At 35.8% G+C, this 19,277-nt stretch overlaps 1 protein-coding gene across 2 annotated transcripts in view; it reads left to right on the top strand.

The window, feature by feature from the left end:
• The window catches only part of DCBLD2 (discoidin, CUB and LCCL domain containing 2), a 91,649-nt gene that overhangs the window by 42,370 nt on the left and 30,002 nt on the right, over window positions 1-19,277 (top strand). For both annotated transcript variants that reach the window (XM_036089919.2, XM_036089921.2), the window contains exon 3: window positions 4,556-4,693. In XM_036089919.2, coding sequence (XP_035945812.1) covers window positions 4,556-4,693 — 138 coding nt within the window. The remainder of the gene's footprint in view (window positions 1-4,555; window positions 4,694-19,277) is intronic.

Here is a 19,277-nt window from a genome sequence, read left to right as displayed (position 1 = left end):
ACAGAAAAATTGAACTTACCTTTCCAAGTTGAGGGGAAAAAATAATCTAAAACACAATGATACATAGAATGAAATATGATTTCTATGTCTTATATGTTATTCTATTCACATGTGGGCTGAAATTATTCTTAGAACAAACTAATTTCTCTGCTCATCCTTAAAGTTTTTATACAATTATAACATACATAAGCTAATTTTCTTAATTCAGAAATTGTAAAGCTTTGGAGAATTATGTCTTGAAAGAAAAGTTCTATGTATAAAATCTATAGACAGTGCTAGATGTTTTAGAATTTGGGGTTTTTAACTGACGACTGTCAATATGGCTTTAGGGTTAAATCATTTCCATTTTCTGGAAAAAAAGAATTACCTGGTTTTAGATCTAACACATAAAATACAAAATTATGAAATGTATTTAAAACAATTATAGTACTTTTTCATTGGCAGGGGAAAAAACAGTTGTAAAGAATAACTCATTTGGGGGCACCTGGGTGGCTCAGTTGATTGGGTGTCTGACTTCGACCCAGGTCATGATCTCAGGGTCCTGGGATCGAGCCCTGCACGTTGGCCTCCATACTCAGCAAGGAGTCTGTGTCTCCCTTTTCCTCTGCTCTTCCCCTCACTCTCTCTCTCTCAAATAAATAAATATAATCTTTAAAAAAAAAAAAGAATTCATTTTTAAGAATACGACTGAATGTCACAATTCTGCTTGTATATGATCTTTTGGAAACATTGATTCAATAAAAAATGGTTTTAGAGTAAAATGGAAAGAGTAGTCTCTTTCTCAGCAATTTTCTCAAAATGAAGGTGGCATAGATTTAAATAATTCAGTTAAGGGCAAAAGTATTATGAGATGATAGTTTATACAAAAAGACAAGCTGAAGCATTTACTAATTTAGTTAAGGAATGAGACTGTTGCTGGATGATGAGGGAAAGAACACAAGGGTGTTGTTGCTGTGGGTGGAAAGGAGACAGCAGCTAGACCACTGCAGACACTGTGGAGGTCCGCAAGTGTACCCCAAATCACTTACCAGGGAGGTCATGCTGTTGTTAAAGGCTTCTCCTTGCAGCCCTAGGGAAAGTGTCAACCCCGTTACTGGGAAGTAGTGTGTGGAAGAACAAAGCATCAGAAAAAATGGAGGACCCAGATTCTGTACCGATTTCACCTCTAACAAGTAGTGTTATTTTGGACAATCCACCCATGTATTTGATTTTCAGTTTTTTCAGCTGTCAGCAGCTTGGAATAGATCTCTGAAGGCCTTTTTCTGCTGTGTCTGACTCTGAACTTTTTTTTTTTTTTTTGCATGAAACACTTGATGGTTTCTGACAATACACATTGTTTCAATGTTTCTTATGAAATTTCTTTTGAAATCCTTATTATTGAGCTGTAATTCCATACCATAAAATTTTGTATTTCTTTTGAAATCCTTATTATTGAGCTATAATTTCATACCATAAAATTCACCTATTTTAAATGCATAGTTTGATGAGTTGCAACATCACTAAAATCCAGATTAAGAAATTTCTGTCACACCAAAAAGTTCCCTTGTGCTTATGTGTAGTCAGTTCCCACTTTACCCCCAGTCCCAGGTAGCCACTGATCTGTTATTTCTAATTTTTTTTTGTCTTTTCTAGAAATATCATAAATTGTTTCTTCTATTTAGCATAATGTTTTTGAGGTTCATCCATGTTGCTGCATGTATCATTAGTTCGTTTCTGTCTTTTGGTGAGTAATAGTTCTTTGTATGAATATATACCACATTTTTTTTTTCCATTAGTTAGTTGATGAACAATTAAGTTGTTTTCGTTTGGGGCAAATGTGAGAAATGATGCTGTGACCATTTGAATAGCCCTTCTGTGGACATGTGGTTTCTTTCCTCTTGGGTAGATAATAGAAATGGAATTGCTGAATTGTGTGAGATATATATACATATCTATATTTATATTTAACATTTTAAGAAACTGCCAAATTGCTTCCTGAAAATGGCTATGTCATTTTACAGTTCTACCATCAATGTTTGAAGGTATCAGTTTCTCCACATCCTCACCAATATTTGGTATTGTCAGTCTTTTTTGATTATAGCCATTTTAGTGAGAGTGTCATGATATCTCGTAGTTTTAATAGTCATTTCCCTAATGGCTAATGCTCTTGAGCTTCTTCTCATGTGCCTATTTGCCATTTGGTAGGTCTTCTTTATAGATGTGGCTATTTGGGGCACCTGGGTGGCTTAGTCAGTTAAGCATCTGCCTTCAGTTCATGCCATGATCCCAGGGTCCTGGACTCGAGCCCTGCATTGAGCTCCCTGCTCAGTGGGGAGTCTGGTTCTCCCTCTCCTTCTGCCTCTGCCCGTGATCATGCTTTCTCTCTCTCTCTCAAAATAAATAAATAAAATCTTACAGATGTGGCTATTGAAATCTTTTGCCCATTTTACAGGATGAGATTGAGTTGTAAGAATTCTTTACACATTTCAGATATGAGTTCTTTATCAGATTAATGTTGCGTAAATATTTTCTCCCAGTCTGTGTTTTGTCTTTTCATTTTCTTAATGGTGTCTTTTGAAGAGGAAACATTTTAAATTTTGATTAAGTGCAAATTACTCATTTTTTTTCTTTAATGGACTTTCCTTTTGGTGTTGGATTTAAGAAATCTTTGCCTAGCCCAAAGTCATAAAGATTTCTCCTGTGTTTTCTTATAAGAGTTCTAGAAGTTTAGCTCTTATAATTAGGTCTGTGATCCATTTTGACTTGAAGTAAAGTTCTAACTTCATTTGTTTTTGCATATTGATATCTACCTGGTTTAGTATATTTGTTGAAAGAGTTATCCTTTCTCTATTGAATTACCTTCATTTCATGCCTTTGTCAGAAACAAGTTGACCACATATGTGGGTTTATTTCTGAACTCTGTTCTGCTCCACTGAAATATCTATAGATATAGGTGTAGACATAGATATAAAGATTTAGATATATCTATATTTGCCATTACAGTGTATCACACTGTCTTGATTACTGTAGTATTATAGTAAGTTTAAAATCAGGTTATAGTAGTCTTTCAACTGTCTTTTTCACTACATTGTCCTGGCTATTCTGTGTCCTTTGCATTTCCATATACATTTTAGCCTCAACTTGTTCATTTCTAAAAAAGAAAAAAAAAGCAACAACACTAGGATTTTGATAGGGATTGCATTGAATCAATAGATGAGTGTTGGGAGAATGGACATCTTAACAATATTGAGTCTTCCAGTTCATGAACTTGGTCTGCCTCCCATTTTATTTAGTTTTCCTTTAATTTTTCTCAGCAATGTTTTCTATTTTTTAGTATACTGGTTTGGTTTTTTTTGTTGTTGTTGAGTGCCAGGAGCATGGAGGTTGGGGCAGAGAGAAAGAATCTTAAGCAGGTTCTACACCCAATGCAGAGCCCAATAAGGGGCTTGATCCTACAACCCTGAGATCATGACCTTGAGCCAAAATCAAGAGTCAGATACTTAACTGACTGAGCCACCCAGGAACCCTTTGAATTTTCTTTTTTAAATATTTATCCCTAAATATTTTAATATTTTTGATGCTGTTATGAAGTTTTAAAAATTTCACTTCAGATTATTTGTGACTAGTATGTGGAAATATAATTGATTTTTGTATATTGATCCTGTGACATTGTTAAACTCCCTTACCAGTTCTGTTGGGGTTTTCTTGATTCCTTAAGATAGTTTACTCAAAAAATCATAAGTAGTCCGTAAAAATGGTGTTTGTGGAAGTACCCATTACTCTTATTCTAGAATGATGTTGCCACAACCTAAAACATTTTTGGAATGTTATTCTTTATTTAGAATTTGTTAGGTTACCAAGCACATAAGAAAATGCATTTTTGTTAGTTATTGGTGGATATTTTGCTCTAATTTTTTTCTTTTTCCCTTTTATTAATCTGTATTGAGGGTATGTTATTTTTATATGTCTATTAGACATTAAAGGATAAAAGTTGGCAGTTGGATATATACACCTAAACTTCAAGAGAAAAGGTCTGGGTAGAGGTGTATGTGAATTGTCAGAGCATAGTTAAAGCTGTAGGACTGGGCGTGATTACCTAAGGGATTGACTAAAAGTTCAACAATCCTTGGAAGAAAAATTGAGGGGAGTTTGAAAAAGGTTTAAGGGGTGCCCTAAGCCCAGGAATCTAGGGGCACCTTGTGGGGAGTATGTTAAGAATATTACTGATTAACTATACATTTGTTTATGAGCCACCTGCATGCATGAAATGCTTTAAGATATTTTTTTTAATTCCTCACAACTATTATAAAGAGTATACAAGAAATGTCTTTCACAAGAAACTGAATCTTTGTAAGATCACTGATGCCTATACCATTTTTTTCCCTTTAAATTATTTAGTTATTACTTGGCATTTTTTTTCTTCAGAGTAATGTGATTTTTAATCACTAAACATTCTAGTCCTCATTTTCTCTTTAATGTCCAGTTTAGTATATTATTCTGATGCTCTTACCTACATTGTAAATATTACTGACTTTATGAGAGTCTTAACAAATACCTTTTTTTTCCTCATTCCTAGGCAAATACTGTGGTCTGGGATTGCAGATGAATCATTCAATTGAATCAAAAAGCAATGAAATTACAGTGCTGTTCATGAGTGGAATCCATGTTTCTGGACGAGGATTTTTGGCCTCATACTCAGTTATAGAAAAACAAGGTAATTTTCAACTTTATACTACAACTTCCACATTTTACAGTTTCTAAATATAAAAATGAAGTGTTTCTTCTAGTATTTGTTATCTGAGATTAGAATAGAGTAGAAAGACTGAACAGTTAATAACACATATATAAATTTTACAAATAAAATTAGTTCAGTTTCAGAATTCTAAAAATTAGAATATATTAAATTTATATAAATTCCATATACTAACATTTATATAAATTCCATACACTTCCCTTTCCATGGTAGAGGAAATAACTGATTTTTCACTTTTATAAGATTGGAACACAAATGACAATAACTTTTTAAAAATCTATCAGTTACTGAAATGTGTCATACAAATTTAAAGCTTTGTTATCCACAGCTTACCATTTCATAGTACTCTCTTAAAGACCACATTACCATTCTTCTCAAAAGAATAGATTCTCTATCCACCAGGAGTATGCTTGGGAGTGCTGAGACGCTACAAAATAAACCTGAGATATTTGCTAGATTGTTAGTGTGGATAGTCTCAAGGGGGGAAATTAAAAGCAAGGCTATTGAGTGGAATAGAATGCAAAATTTACTTGAATTTCTAAAATAAATGCAGGACTTGAACAAAATCTCTCGTGAGTTTTGGCTACTGTGGCATGGATTTGTTTCCTCTGCTCTTAGGAGCACTGTGGTAGGAAAGTTTTAAGAAGTGCTACTAATGGAAGGATATGTCAAACAAAGCAATCATTTAAATTAGAAAATAGATTATTATTTTGATACTGAACAATGATTTAACTAAGAACGTCCTAGGTGTGCAAATGTTGGGCACTGAGAATGACTGAGGGCAATGCAAGCTGCTCCTTCTCAGCTCTGGTGGGCTTGGGGTAAACACCATAGGTCTCATTAACAGTTCCATTTAGAATGTGGTAGAGAAGCAGCTGTTGTGTGGGAAGAAAGATTTACTTTTTCCTGATTTCTGAGCTATGGAACAAAGTGGGAAGCTTAATAAAATTGCTCTGAGAGAGTGAGAAAGAAGACTCATCTGGATGGAATAATGGAAAGGAAAAAAACTGGAAACATTACACTAAATGACCAATATTTCCCACGGAACCAGGGCAAGTAGGGCAGCGTGGTGGTGTGGGAGGAGCACCCCTGCCCCTGCCACATGCTCACCAGGTGATTGCTGGCCAGTCATTTCACTTCTGTAATCTCCATGGGTTGGTTACGAAGACGGACTCTAACACATGTGTAGCATCTGTAAGCACGTGACACAGGCATGAAACAGATGTCAGTTTCCTCCTTTCACCACTGTATACACACACACACACACACACACACACACACACACACACTCATTCCCCACCATCAGAAGAGTAAGGTAAAAAACACTGAGGGAGATGATGGTAGATTCTCATCCTTTCAGTTTTATTTCTTGGAAGTCTTGAGTTGATAGATAAGAGGATAGAAAATATACAATTCATGTGCTTCTTATTCTCCTTGAGTTTCCTCCTCTTGGTATCAGCTTAAATTGTTAATTTTTTTCTTCTTCATATTTTCCCCTTACTCTCTTCATTATTTATTGAGTTGAAGGTTTCTTTTTTTAAAGATTTATTTATTTTAGAGAGAGAGAGTGCACGCGCACACACGTACACACACAAGTAGGGGGAGGGTCAGAGGGAGAGAGAGAATCCTCAGGCAGACTCCCCACTTAGGGTGGAGCCCGACATGGAGCTGGATCCTAGGACCCCGAGACCATGACCTGAGCCGAAATCAAGAGTCAGCTGCTTAACCAACTGAGCCACCCAGGTGCCCCTTGTTAAGGTTTCTTGAAAATAAATATCCCTTCATTTAAAAAAAATTTTTTTACATTAGGTATTTAAATTATGGAGCTTTTTATTCTACAGAAACCTAAATGTCCTCTATTAAAGTTTAAGAGTTGACAGTGATCTCAGATAACAGAATCAGTAGGTTGTAGACTTACATATGTCTGCCAGATTTCAAATGGTTATATCACTAATTTAGATGAATCTTAGATGCCACAGTTTTTTGAAATATCTACCATCATCAGGAACTTCTTTATAGTAAGGGCATAATCATGGGAAATCCTTATTTCACAGGTCTCTCCTGAGTTTTTACTTACGTTTCTGCATATCCTTGCCTCTATGAAGCATATTTGAAGTTGTAAGTGAATTAGCTAAATCCAAGAGAACCCTGGTTGAATTTCTTACCATTTCTTCTTGGGTGGCCTTTCAGACACAATTTCTTTTAATGACTCATTCATTTGAATGCTGATTGGCTTTGGTTGAGAGCCTCAGTTTGTTTCCATCCAGGAAACTTTGCTGTCACACTGAATTCTGTGAATATTTTCAAGGAACATCACTACATGTTCCCAGCTTAGCAGCCTAATTGGAAATTTAGAGTATTTGGGAATGAAAAGATTGCGAAAAATTTTGGTTCAACAGCTTCTTCGTTAAACTCTCACAAACACTTGTTAATGTTATACTATGTATTGTTGATAGAGTCATGATTTTTTGTGAGGTAGACTAATTTTCATGCCTTTATGCAAGAGCACATAGCAAAATTATATTTCCTTCAGTGACTTATTTCCTGCAATATGCCCGGCACTGGGAAAACAGCAGTAAATAAGACACAATTATTCCTTCATGGGGCTTACAGTACAGGGTTGGGAAAAGACATTAAATACATGGTAGCTCAATTGCAGTTATGACAAGTATGATGAAGGTAAAGTTCCAACAATAGGAGGCCAGAGGATGGGAGGAGTGGGAGATTATAAAGAGCCTAATTCTTACAGGAAGTCACTTTTAAGCAGAGAACCGAAGGATCAATTGGGAGGTTCTAGACAGACAAAGAAGAAAAAGAAAAACATTCTAGGGAAGAGAACAAAAGATGCAAAGGCCCTGTGGTGGGAAGGAGCTTTGGAGGAGCCAGAAAAGAAGCTGGCACAGCTAAGGTGGAATTGACTGTGTGGTGAGTACGTCACGTTATTCAGGGACTTGTAGAAAGTGTCAGGGTTGGAGCTTATTCCAAAGAGTGTGTGGAAGCTGTTAGAGCTGAGTAGTGATATGACTGGATTTGTGTTTTTGTTTATTCTTACGATCTTCCCTGCTCTGTGAAGAGTCGGTTGAAGACAGTGAGGAATAATAGTAGGGAGTCCAGTGAAGAGGCTATTAGAGGACACTGGGTCAGAAATGATTGAATTAAGAGGTCTTATTTTAAATACAACTCTAGAATTAAGCCAGATTCTAATCTGTCTAAAGACTTGAGAAACAGACATATCTTCTACAAGAAAACATTTTAAAGAATTAGGATTCTTCCTATATGAGTTTCAGTTGTAGTAAGAGGCTTTGGACACAAAGAAGCCCTTTTGTATGAATCGGAACTCCTTTAATACCCAGGTTGTGTCTAGGGCACTTTACTTGGTGTCCTCTTCGCTTTTGTGTCCAGTTTTCATAAATTTCATGGTTCTATTCCTTTCAGTTAGGTTTAATGATCTTTGAACAGTAGTATACAGTCTTTTCCATTACCAGTTATCTCTTTTAATTTTTACCTGTAAACCTCAATTTTGAAAGATTATATCTACCAGTGAAAAGAAGTTTTTCTGTTTCCCCATCGGATAGCAAGGAAAGACAAATTAAAACAACTATTAGCACATGCAGTAATTATTAGAGGACTGGTATTTCTACTCTGAGTTGGTATAATTACATCAGATTCCACCTAGACTTTCTGAAATTGAAATTTTGTTTAAAGATTTATTCATTTATTTTTTAATATATTTTTTTATTTAAATTCAATTCATTAACATATAGTATATTATTAGTTTCAGAGGTAGAGGTCAGTGATTCATAAGTCTTATATAACACCCAGTACTCATTACATCACATGCCCTCCTTGATGTCCAGCACCAGTTACCCCATCTCCTACCCCCCTCCTCTCAGTTTGTTTCCTATGATTAAGAGTCTCTTATGGATTGTCTCCCTTTCTGATTTCATCTGGTTTTATTTTTCCCTTCCTTCCCCTGTGGTCCTCTGTTTCGTTTCTTAGATTCCACATATGAATCAGATCATATAATTGTCTTTCTCTGATTGACTTATTGCACTTAGCATAATACCCTCTATTTCCATTCACATTGTTTCAAATGGCAAGATTTCATTTTTTTGATGGCTGAGTAACATTCTATTGTACATATATACTACATCTTCTTTATCCATTCATGTGTTGATGGACTTCTGGGCTCTTAACATAGTTTGGCTATTGTGGACATTGCTGCTATAAACATTGGGGTGCACGTGCCCTTTCGGATCACTACATTTGTATCTTTGGGGTAGATACCTAGTAGTGCAATTGCTGGGTCATAGGGTAGCTCTATTTTCAACTTTTTGAGGAACCTCCATACTGTTTTCCAGAGTGCTTGCACCAGCTTGCATTCCCACCAACCGTGTAAGAGGGTTCCCCTGTCTCCCCATCCTTGACAACATCTGTCATTTCCTGACTTGTTAATTTTAGTCATTCTGACTGGTGTGATGTGGTATCTCATTGAGGTTTTGATTTGTATTTCCCTGATGCCAAGTGATGTGGAGCATTTTTTCATGTGTCTGTTAGCCATCTGTATCTCTTCTTTGGAGAGTGTCTTCTGCCCATTTCTTGATTAGATTATTCTTTGGGTGTTAAGTTTGATAAGTTCTTTATAGATTTTGGATAGTAGCCTTTTATTTGATAAGACATTTGTAGATATTTTCTCCCATTCTGTCGATTGTCTTTTGGTTTTGTTGACTGTTTCCTTTGCTGTGCAAAAGCTTTTTATTTTGATAAAGTCCCAATAGATCATTTTTGCCTTTGTCTAACAAGAAGTTGCTGTGGCCAAATTCATAGAGGTTGCTGCCTGTGCTTTCCTCAAGGATTTTGATGGATTCCTGTCTCACATTTAGGTCTTTCATCCATTTTGAGTCTATTTTTGTGTATAGTGTCAGAAAATGGTCCAGTTTCATTCTTCTGCATGTGGCTGTCCAATTTTCCCAACACCATTTGTTGAAGAGACTGTCTTCTTTTCCATTGGATATTCTTTCCTGCTTTGTCAAAGATTAGTTGACCATGGAGTTGAGGGTCCATTTCTGGATTCTCTATTCTGTTCCATTGATCTATGTGTCTGTTTTTGTGCCAGTACCATACTGTCTTGATGATTACAACTTTGTAATAGAACTTAAAGTCTGGGACTGTGATGCCACCAGCTTTGGTTTTCTTTCTCAACATTCCTTTGGCTATTCGAGGTCTTTTCTGGTTCCATACAAATTTTAGGATTATTTGTTCCAGCTCTGTGAAAAAAGTCAATGGTATTTTGATAGGGATTGCATTGAATGTATAGATTGCTCTATGTAGCATTGACATATTAGCAGTATTTGTTCTTCCAATCCATGAGCATGGATTGTTTTTCCATTTCTTTGTGTCTTCCTCAATTTCTTTCATGAGTGTTCTGTAGTTTTCTGAGTACAAATCCTTTGTCTCTTTGGTTAGGTTTATTGCTAGGTATTTTATTGTTTCTGGTGTAATTGTAAATGGGATCAACTCCTTAATTTCTCTTTCTTTTCTCTCATTATTAGTGTATAGAAATGCATCTGATTTCTGTGCATTGATTTTATATCCTGCCACTTTGCTGAATTCCTGTATGAGTTCTAGCAATTTTGAGATGGAGTCTTTCAGATTATCCACATAGAGTATCATGAACTGGAGTTCAGAATAACAATTATAAAGATACTAGCTGGACTTGGAAAAAAAGCATAGAAGACACTAGAGAATCCCTTTCTGGAGAAATAAAAGAACTAAAATCTAATCAAGTTGAAATAAAGGCTATTAATGAAGTATAATAAAAAATGGAGGCTCTTAACTCCTAGGATAAATGAGGCAGAAGAGAGAATTAGTGATACAGAAGACAAAATGATGGAGAATAAGGAAGCTGAGAAAAAGATAAACAACTACTGGATCATGAGGGTAGAATTCAAGAGATAAGTGATACCATAAGAGAAAAACAATATTAGAATAATTGGGATCCCAGGAAAAAGAGGAAAGGGGGGGCAGAAGGTCTATTGGAGCAAATTATAGCTTAGAACTTCCATAATCTGAGGAAGGAAACAGGCATTCAAGTCCAGGGGCACAGAGAACCCCCCCTCAAAATCCATAAAAATAGATCAACACCCCAACATATAATAGTGAAGCTTGCAAATTTCAGAGACAAAAAGAAAATCCTGAATCAACTAGGGACAAAAGGTCCCTAACCTACAAGGATAGAAGCATTAGATTGGCAGCAGACCTATCCACAGAGACCTGGCAGGCCAGAAAGGACTGGCATGATATATTCAAGATGCTAAATGAGAAAAATAGGCAGCCAAGAATACCTTATCCATCAAGTCTGTCATTCAGAATAGAAGTAGAGTTAAAAAGCTTCCAGGACAAACAGAAACTGAAAGAATTTGTGATCATTAAACCAGCCCTACAAGAAATATTAAAGGGGATCCCTTCAGCGAAGAGAGAGCCCAAAAGTTAACATAGGCCAGAAAGGAACAGAGACTTTACAGATAATATAATGGCACTAAGTTCATTTCTTTCAGTAGTTATTCTGAATGTAAATGGGCTAAATGCCCCAATTAAAAGACACAGGGTATCAAATTGGATAAAAAAGCAAGACCCGTTGAGAAGCTGTCTGCAAGAGACTCATTTTAGACCCAAAGACACCTCCAGATTGAAAGTGAGGGGGTGGAAAACCATTTATCATGCTAATGGACAATCAAAAGAAAGCTGGAGTAGCAATCCTTATTTCAGACAAATTAGATTTTAAACCAAAGAATGTAATAATAGATGAGGAAGGACACTATATCATAATTAAAGTGTCTATCTAACAAGAAGATCTAACAATTGTAAACTTACACCATACACAAAGATAAACTCAAAATGGGTAAAAGACCTCAATGTGAGACTGGAATCCATCAAAATCCTAGAGGAGAACATAGGCAGTAACCTCTTCACATCAGCCACAGCAACTTCTTTCAAGATACATCTCCAAAGGCAAGTGAAACAAAAGGGAAAATGAACTTTTGGGACTTCATCAAGATAAAAAGCTTCTGCCCAGCAAAGGAGACAGTCAACAAAACAAAGAGGCAACCCACAGAAAGGAAGAAGATATTTGCAAATGACACTACAGACAAAGGGCTGGTATCCAAGATCTATAAAGAACTTCTCAAACTCAACACCCAAAAAACAAATAAGTCAAAAAATGGGCAGAAAACATGAAAAGACACTTCTCTGAAGAAGATATACAAATGGCTAACAGACACATGAAAAAATGTTCATCATCATTAGCCATCAGGGAAATCCAAATCAAAACCACATTGAGATACCACCTTACACCAGTTAGAATGGCAAAAATGGACAGGGAAAGAAACAACAAATGTTGGAGAGGTTGTGGAGAAAGTAGAACCCTTTTACACTGTTGGTGGGAATGCAAGTTGGTACAGCCACTTTGGAAAACAGTGTGGAGGTGCCTCAGAAAATTAAAAATAGAGCTACCTTATGACCCAGCAATTGCACTCCTGGGTATTTACCCCAAAGACAAAAATGTAGTGAAAAGAAGGGCCATATGCACCCCAATGTTCATAGCAGCAGTGTCTGCAATAGCCAAACTGTGGAAAGAGCCAAGATGCCCTTCAACAGATGAATGGATAAAGAAGATGTGGTCCATATATACAATGGAATATTACTCAGCCATCAGAAAGGATGAATACTTTTACATCAACATGGATGGGACTGGAGGAGATTATGGTAAGTGAAATAAGTCAAGTAGAGAAAGTCAGTTATCATATGGTTTCACTTATTTGTGGAACATAAGGAATAGCATGGAGGACATTAGGAGAAGGAAGGGAAAAATGAAGAGGGGGAAATCGGTGGGAGAAATGGACTATGAGAGACTACGGACTCTGAGAAACAAACTGAGGGTGTTAGAGGGGAGCGGGGTGGGAGGATGGGTTATCCTGGTGATGGGTATTAAGGAGGGCAGGTACTGCCTGGAGCACTGGGTGTTATACGAAAACAATGAAGCGTGGATCACTACATCAAAAGCTAATGATGTATGGTAACTAACATAACATAATAAAATTAAAAAATATATATTTATGCCCCTAGCCAGGGGGCAGCCTATTAGATAAACCAATTAACAACAAAATGAAAGAAACACATTGATAATAATATAATAATAGTAGGGGTCTTTAACACCCACTCACTGCAATGGACAGATCATCGAAGCAGATCACAGCAGGGAAACAAGGGCTTTGAATGACACACTGACCAGATGGACCTCACAGGTATATTCAGAACATTCCATCCTAAAGCAACAGAATACACTTTATTCTCAAGTGCGCGTGGAACATTCTCCAGAATAGATCACATAGTGGGTCACAAACCAGGTCTCAACTGGTACCAAAAGATTGGCATCATTTTCTGCATATTTTCAGACCGCAGTGCTTCGATATTTGAACTTAATCACAAGAGGAAATTTGGAAAGATCTCAAATACATGAAGGTTAAAGAGCATCCTACTAAAAATGAATGGGTCAACCAGGAAATTAAAGAAGAATTTAAAAATTCATGAAAATGAGAACACAACTGTTCAAACTCTTTGAGATGCACCAAAGATGGTCCTAAGAGGGAAGTATATAGCAATACAAGCCTTTCTCAAGAAACAAGAAAGTTCTCAAATGCACAACCTAGCCTTACACCTAAAGGAGCTGGAGAAAGAACAGCAAATAAAGCCTATACCTAGCTGGAGAAGAGAATTAATAAAGATTAGAGCAGAAATCAATGAAATAGAAACCAAAGGAACAGTAGAACAAATCAACAAAACTAGGAGCGGGTTCTTTGGAAGAATTAATGAGATCGATAAGCCTCTAGCCAGATTTATCAGAAAGAATATAAAATCATGAGTGGAAGAGAGATCACAACCAACACTGAAGAAATACAAACCATCATAAGAACATATTAGAAGCAACTATATGCCAACAAATTAGGCAATCTGGAAGAAATGAATTCATTCCTAGAAACGTACAAACTACCAAAACTGAAACAGGAAGAAATAGGAAATCTTAACAGACACATAACCAGCAAGGAAATTGAAGCAGTAATCAAAAACCTCCCAATCAATAAGAGTCCAGGGCCAGGAATTCAGGGAATTCTCCCAAACAATTGAAGAATTAATACCTATTCTTCTCAAGCAGTTTCAAAAAATAGAAATGGAAGAAAAACTTCGAAACTCTTTCTATGAGGCCAGCATTACCTTGATCCTAAAACCAGACAAAGACCCTACCAAAAAGGAGAATTACAGACCAATATCCCTGATCAACATGGATGCAAAAATTCTCACCAAGACACTAGCCAATAGGATCCAACAGTATATCAAAAGGATTATTCACCACGACCCAGTGAGATTTATTCCTGGGCTGCAAGGGTGGTTCAACATCTGCAAATCAATCCATGTGATACACTACATAAGTAAAAGAAAAAACAAGAACCATATGATCCTCTCAAAAGATGCAGAAAAAGCATCCTTGAAATTGAAATTTTTATTTGAGAATTGAATGTAGACCCTAGAGACATCCTAGACATCATATTACAACCACTGGTGAGAAGGTCTATTGAGAGAAACTCCTAAGTTACTGCTGGTCTTACTTAGAGAAGCAAAACCAGTTACTCAGAGGTCCAGAGTCAGTAAGTCAGATATTTTTATCTAGTATAGTAATAAAGTAGACTGACATTTTCATTCTAAAATGTTAAATTAAAAACAACATTTACCACTGGACTTGAAAAATAAATTTTATAGGTGTGATCCAAATACCTGGTTTTGAATCTGTTCACCATTAGCCAGTTTCTAGGGAAAACACAACATTTGTAGGATGACTCTGGGAATAATGTTTAAGTTATTTTAGTTATAGAACAATGAGCTCAGAAGACCTATCTGTATTTGCATTGAAAGCTTCAAATCCTTTAAGGCAGCCTCTATTTGTTATGTGCCATAAATTGGTGGGAGCGGATGTACGTGTCTGAGTGTACACATGCAGCTGAGAAGTGATAGTCAATACTTCTTTTGTAGAACATGACATCATCACTTAAAAATTAATGTTAAACACCTTTATTTCCGATTTTACCAGTCCAGAATCTTGTAGGGGTCATGCTTTTGTATGTTTGTGCTTTTTTAGTCAGAAAAATAGTAAATAGTTTAAAATTTCATATGAAATAAAATGAGCCAGGTAAAAATTAATGAGCTTTCTAATTGGAATTCACAGACACTTGTTTATTCATTGCCTGCTGACCCCTTAGAATCTGAGAACCATCTGCTTACAAATTACGAACAGCTGAGCCTGGGAACTATTCCTATTTGACAGGATTGTTTTTGATGTATATTAAGTTATTTATTATTATTATCATTATGTTCAATTAGCCAACATATAGTACATCATTAGTTTTTGATGTAGAAAGGAAACAGCAAAACTAAGAGGCAACCCATGGAATGGGAGAAGATATTTGCAAATGACATTACAGATAAAGGGCTGGTATCCAAGATCTATAAAGAACTTATCAAACTCAACACCCAAAAAACAAATAATCAAGTCAAAAAATGGGCAGAAGACATGAACAGACACTTCTCCAAAGAAGACATACAGATGGCTAACAGATGAAAAAATGTTCAGTATCACTAGCTATCAGGGAAATATAAATCAAAGCCACAATGAGATACCACCTTACACCAGTTAGAATGACTAAAATTAACAAGTCAGGAAACAACAGTTGTTGATGAGGATGCAGAGAAAGGGGGACCCTCTTACACTGTTGGTGGGAATGCAAGCTGGTACAGCCACCCCAGAAAACAGTATGGAGGTTCCTCAGGACGTTAAAAATAGAGCTACCGTACGACCCAGTAATTGCACTACTAGGTATTTACCCCAAAGATACAGATGTAGTGAAAAGAAGGGGCACATGCACCCCAATGTTCATAGAAGCAATGTCCACAATAGCCAAACTGTGTTAGGTTATTTTTAGAATTAACACCAGTAGTTTAAAAGTGTTCTGATTGCTACCTTCTTTAACAACATTTTTTTGCCAAATACTTTCCATTTTTAACATCTTACATTAGATTAAATCAACTTGTAAATGAAACAGGGCAGAATATAGAACTACTTTCTAATAGAGTCCAGATTTCTGTAACTGGTTGTTTTGATTTTTTGTTTTGTTTTGTTGGTTGTTTTTTTTTCATGGGATGCTTTTGGTTTTAAAAATAGAGCATGAGTTACTTAAGATTGTTTGCTACCTTTATACAGTAATTTTATAGAAATCTTTTTGTTTTGAGTACTACATTTAGCTAGGTTTCTATTTTTAGTGTTTCTATTGTGTCCCTAATTTTTCTTGTTGTTATTGTCAAACATTTTAAACTCTTAAACTATTAAGTAAGATTTTATTAATGAAGTCTCAGCTTACATGCATATTTTTAGATTTGTTTTTATTTACACACAAATGAGTATGTATTATGTTTGTGTAATATACATACAGAAAAATATGGTTTTTGGTGTCAATTTGTAGAAGAAAGGTGCTGACCAATGAAGTATTAACAATTTTGCAGAAAAAGAGCACTTAAAAACAATCTGTTAAGAGAGTGTTAACCCAAAGAGGTGATTCAGTTTGTGGTTTAGAATTTATTGCAAGTGACAGATAACCTGAAGGGCTTTAACAATTTTAGTGTTTTGTATGTGTTTCATTTTTTAGTGAGTTAAGAATGCTGTGAGGGGACTGAGTTCGCATTTGTGTAGTGTTTTATGTTATCCAGTGACCTGTTCTTTCACTGCTGCTCTTACTAATGTATTCATTAGTGCCCTAGATACTGTGTAGGTCACAGAAGAATATTAATGTTTTATAATCTTTTAATATTCTTAATATCTTATATATTTTATATAAAATCTTAGATTTTAATGTCTTATGCTGACTTTTAATATTCTTGTATTTGTTTTTTAATGTACATATACAGGAACTTAGGTATGAAGAGGGTTTGATTCATCATATGTCCCTTATAGCCTGACTACATTGTTAGGCAACTGAGTCATGCCTGCATCATCCATAAGAAAGCATTGACTGTTTTCATCTGAGATCCTCCTGTAGACTCAACTTCCATAGATGGCATTGTAATATTTCTAAGAGAAACTTAAAATTTAATCTCTACTCTCAGTATGTAAAAGGAGAGAAGATATAAAATGCCTCTTATGGTATCTGTCACTGAGTAAATGTTACTTAACTCTGAATCACAATAAATTATGTTCTATTACATATGTAAATTTCCTTCACTAAATGGCAGATGGTACAAATAAATACCAGGTTCCTATTATGGAAACAAGGAATTATGCCCAAGGTCACATGGTAATACTGGCTGGAGCAACAAGATGAATCTTGTCCTGCATCCTCTAGCACTTGAACAAAGTAGCTATCACACATTTTCAGTGCAAGGTTGCTGACAAAGTGTGAATTAGGAAGGCATGACTTCATATTCCTTCAGGCTCTGGGAAATTTGTTAAAGAATATTAGAGTAAATAAAGGAGAAGAATATGCATCGTCTTCATTTATTTTCTTCTTGGGTTAAATAAATATAGTAACTTATTGTACTTCATGCTTTCTTGAATTAGAATAAATATAGGCACTCGGGCTTCCTCCTTTAGAAGTAAATGGCTTCAACTGGATAAAAATTATATCCAGCAGCTAATATAGTCAGTGCTAACATTGCTGAGAGTTTTTTTAATTCATTCAGTAACACAAAACAGAGTATTGGGGGAAGATCAAAATCTATTTCAAAATTCTGTAGTCTCAGAAATAGCCAGTGCTATCAATCAAAAATTTCTGAGATAGTAACCAATATGCTATTTTTTAATTGATTTGTGAACTTATAAAATATTTATCATACTTCTGTGATGTTATGATGGGTTAACATTAGATGTCATGTTTAAATAAATATTTCATGGGGCAATTATAAAGTTTCCCAGCCTATGCAGTTATTATGTATTAGAAAAATGTTTACTTGTACTTAAATTAAAAAAAAACTTGTGCATAGGATACCAATTATGGCTGATAGTAATATTACTAAGTTGGGAGCTATCTTAGAATATCTGATGTTGGTGTTTTCATTAAGAAAACCTTGAAATCTTTCATCCTGTTGTTGACTATTGGTTTGCCTTTGTTTTTGTATTTTCTCATATTCGTTGTCACAATTACGTTATTCTGCCTTCACAACCCCACCTGAAGCCTGCCTCATCTAGAAAGCTTTGTAGGGTTAAGGAAGGCAGCAGATATTAGGGAGGCTCTTAGAGAAATTATAATTAGACTCACTTTGGGTTAGACTGTACTGCTAAGACTCGTCTAGAATCTACACTATAGATGCCAGTTCTCCTTCGTGCTGCACAAGGAAAAGAATAGAACGCCAGTCAGCTTCAGCAGAACCCCTGAGGGCATTCTGCATCCTACTGCTGCTACTCTCTATGGCCCAGAGCACCCCAATGAAGTACACTGTATATTTAGTGTTTTGTGTAGTAATATATTTGTTATAAATACTCTTTTTTTATGTATAATATTTGATTAAGAAAATTTTTTAAATCCCATACAGACGCTCTTAGTTGAGAAGGGAGTAAATTATATACTGCCTTGCACTTTGAACATATCACTGATTTTCTGGCGTTACAGGACATCTTACAGTGGGTCCAGCGTGACAATTCACTTGACAATGAGTACTTTATCATTACTTACTATTATAATCACTGCCTAAGCACTTTACATAAAATAAGTTCATCTTTTAATTTGCTGTGGCCAGAAACCTTAGCATTGTCTTTGAGTCTCTCCAACTTTATATCCATTAGCCACTTCTCAGAGTCTGTATGTACATATATCAGCTTCTGACCACATCTCAACACCTCCGCTACTGCCACTCCCATTCGCGTTACCATCTACTCCTACCTCAGTTATGGCAAGAGATTTTTTTGCTGACCTTTCTTTCTGTCCTTTCTCCCCTTCAACCTACTCTCAACCCAGTGGTGAGTATGATCCTATTAAAATGAAGGTCTCATCTCACTTTGTTCAATGTCCTTACCTCCAGGATCCTATAGGAGATGGCTTCTCATTCCTCGTCTGACTTCTCTTAATTGTCTTTCCCTTGTTTCCTGTGGCAGCAAACATGCTAAGTGTGCTTCCTCTGCCTATTCTGTGTTATCCCCACACATACCTCACTCCCTCACCTATTTTAGAGTTTTATTTACCCGCCACCTTCTCAGTAAGGTCTGTCCTGACCATGTTACTTAAAATTGCAACCCCTGAACTTTTCCTACCTGTCTTTCCTTATTTTTTCTAATGTATTTATTACCTGCTAACAATATGTCTGTTTCTTATTCATACTGTTTTCTCTTATCCCTCACATAGGGTACACTTCCTATATGCAGAGATTTTTGTCTGAGTGTTCTTTGCTTTATCTCTAGTACCTAGAACAACACCTGGTCATAATACATACTAAGTATTTGTTGAGTGAATGA

This window comes from Halichoerus grypus, chromosome 1 (genome assembly GCF_964656455.1).
Source record: "Halichoerus grypus chromosome 1, mHalGry1.hap1.1, whole genome shotgun sequence".
In the NCBI taxonomy this organism is placed as follows: domain Eukaryota; kingdom Metazoa; phylum Chordata; class Mammalia; order Carnivora; family Phocidae; genus Halichoerus; species Halichoerus grypus.
This window is presented reverse-complemented; position numbering and strand designations above follow the sequence as displayed.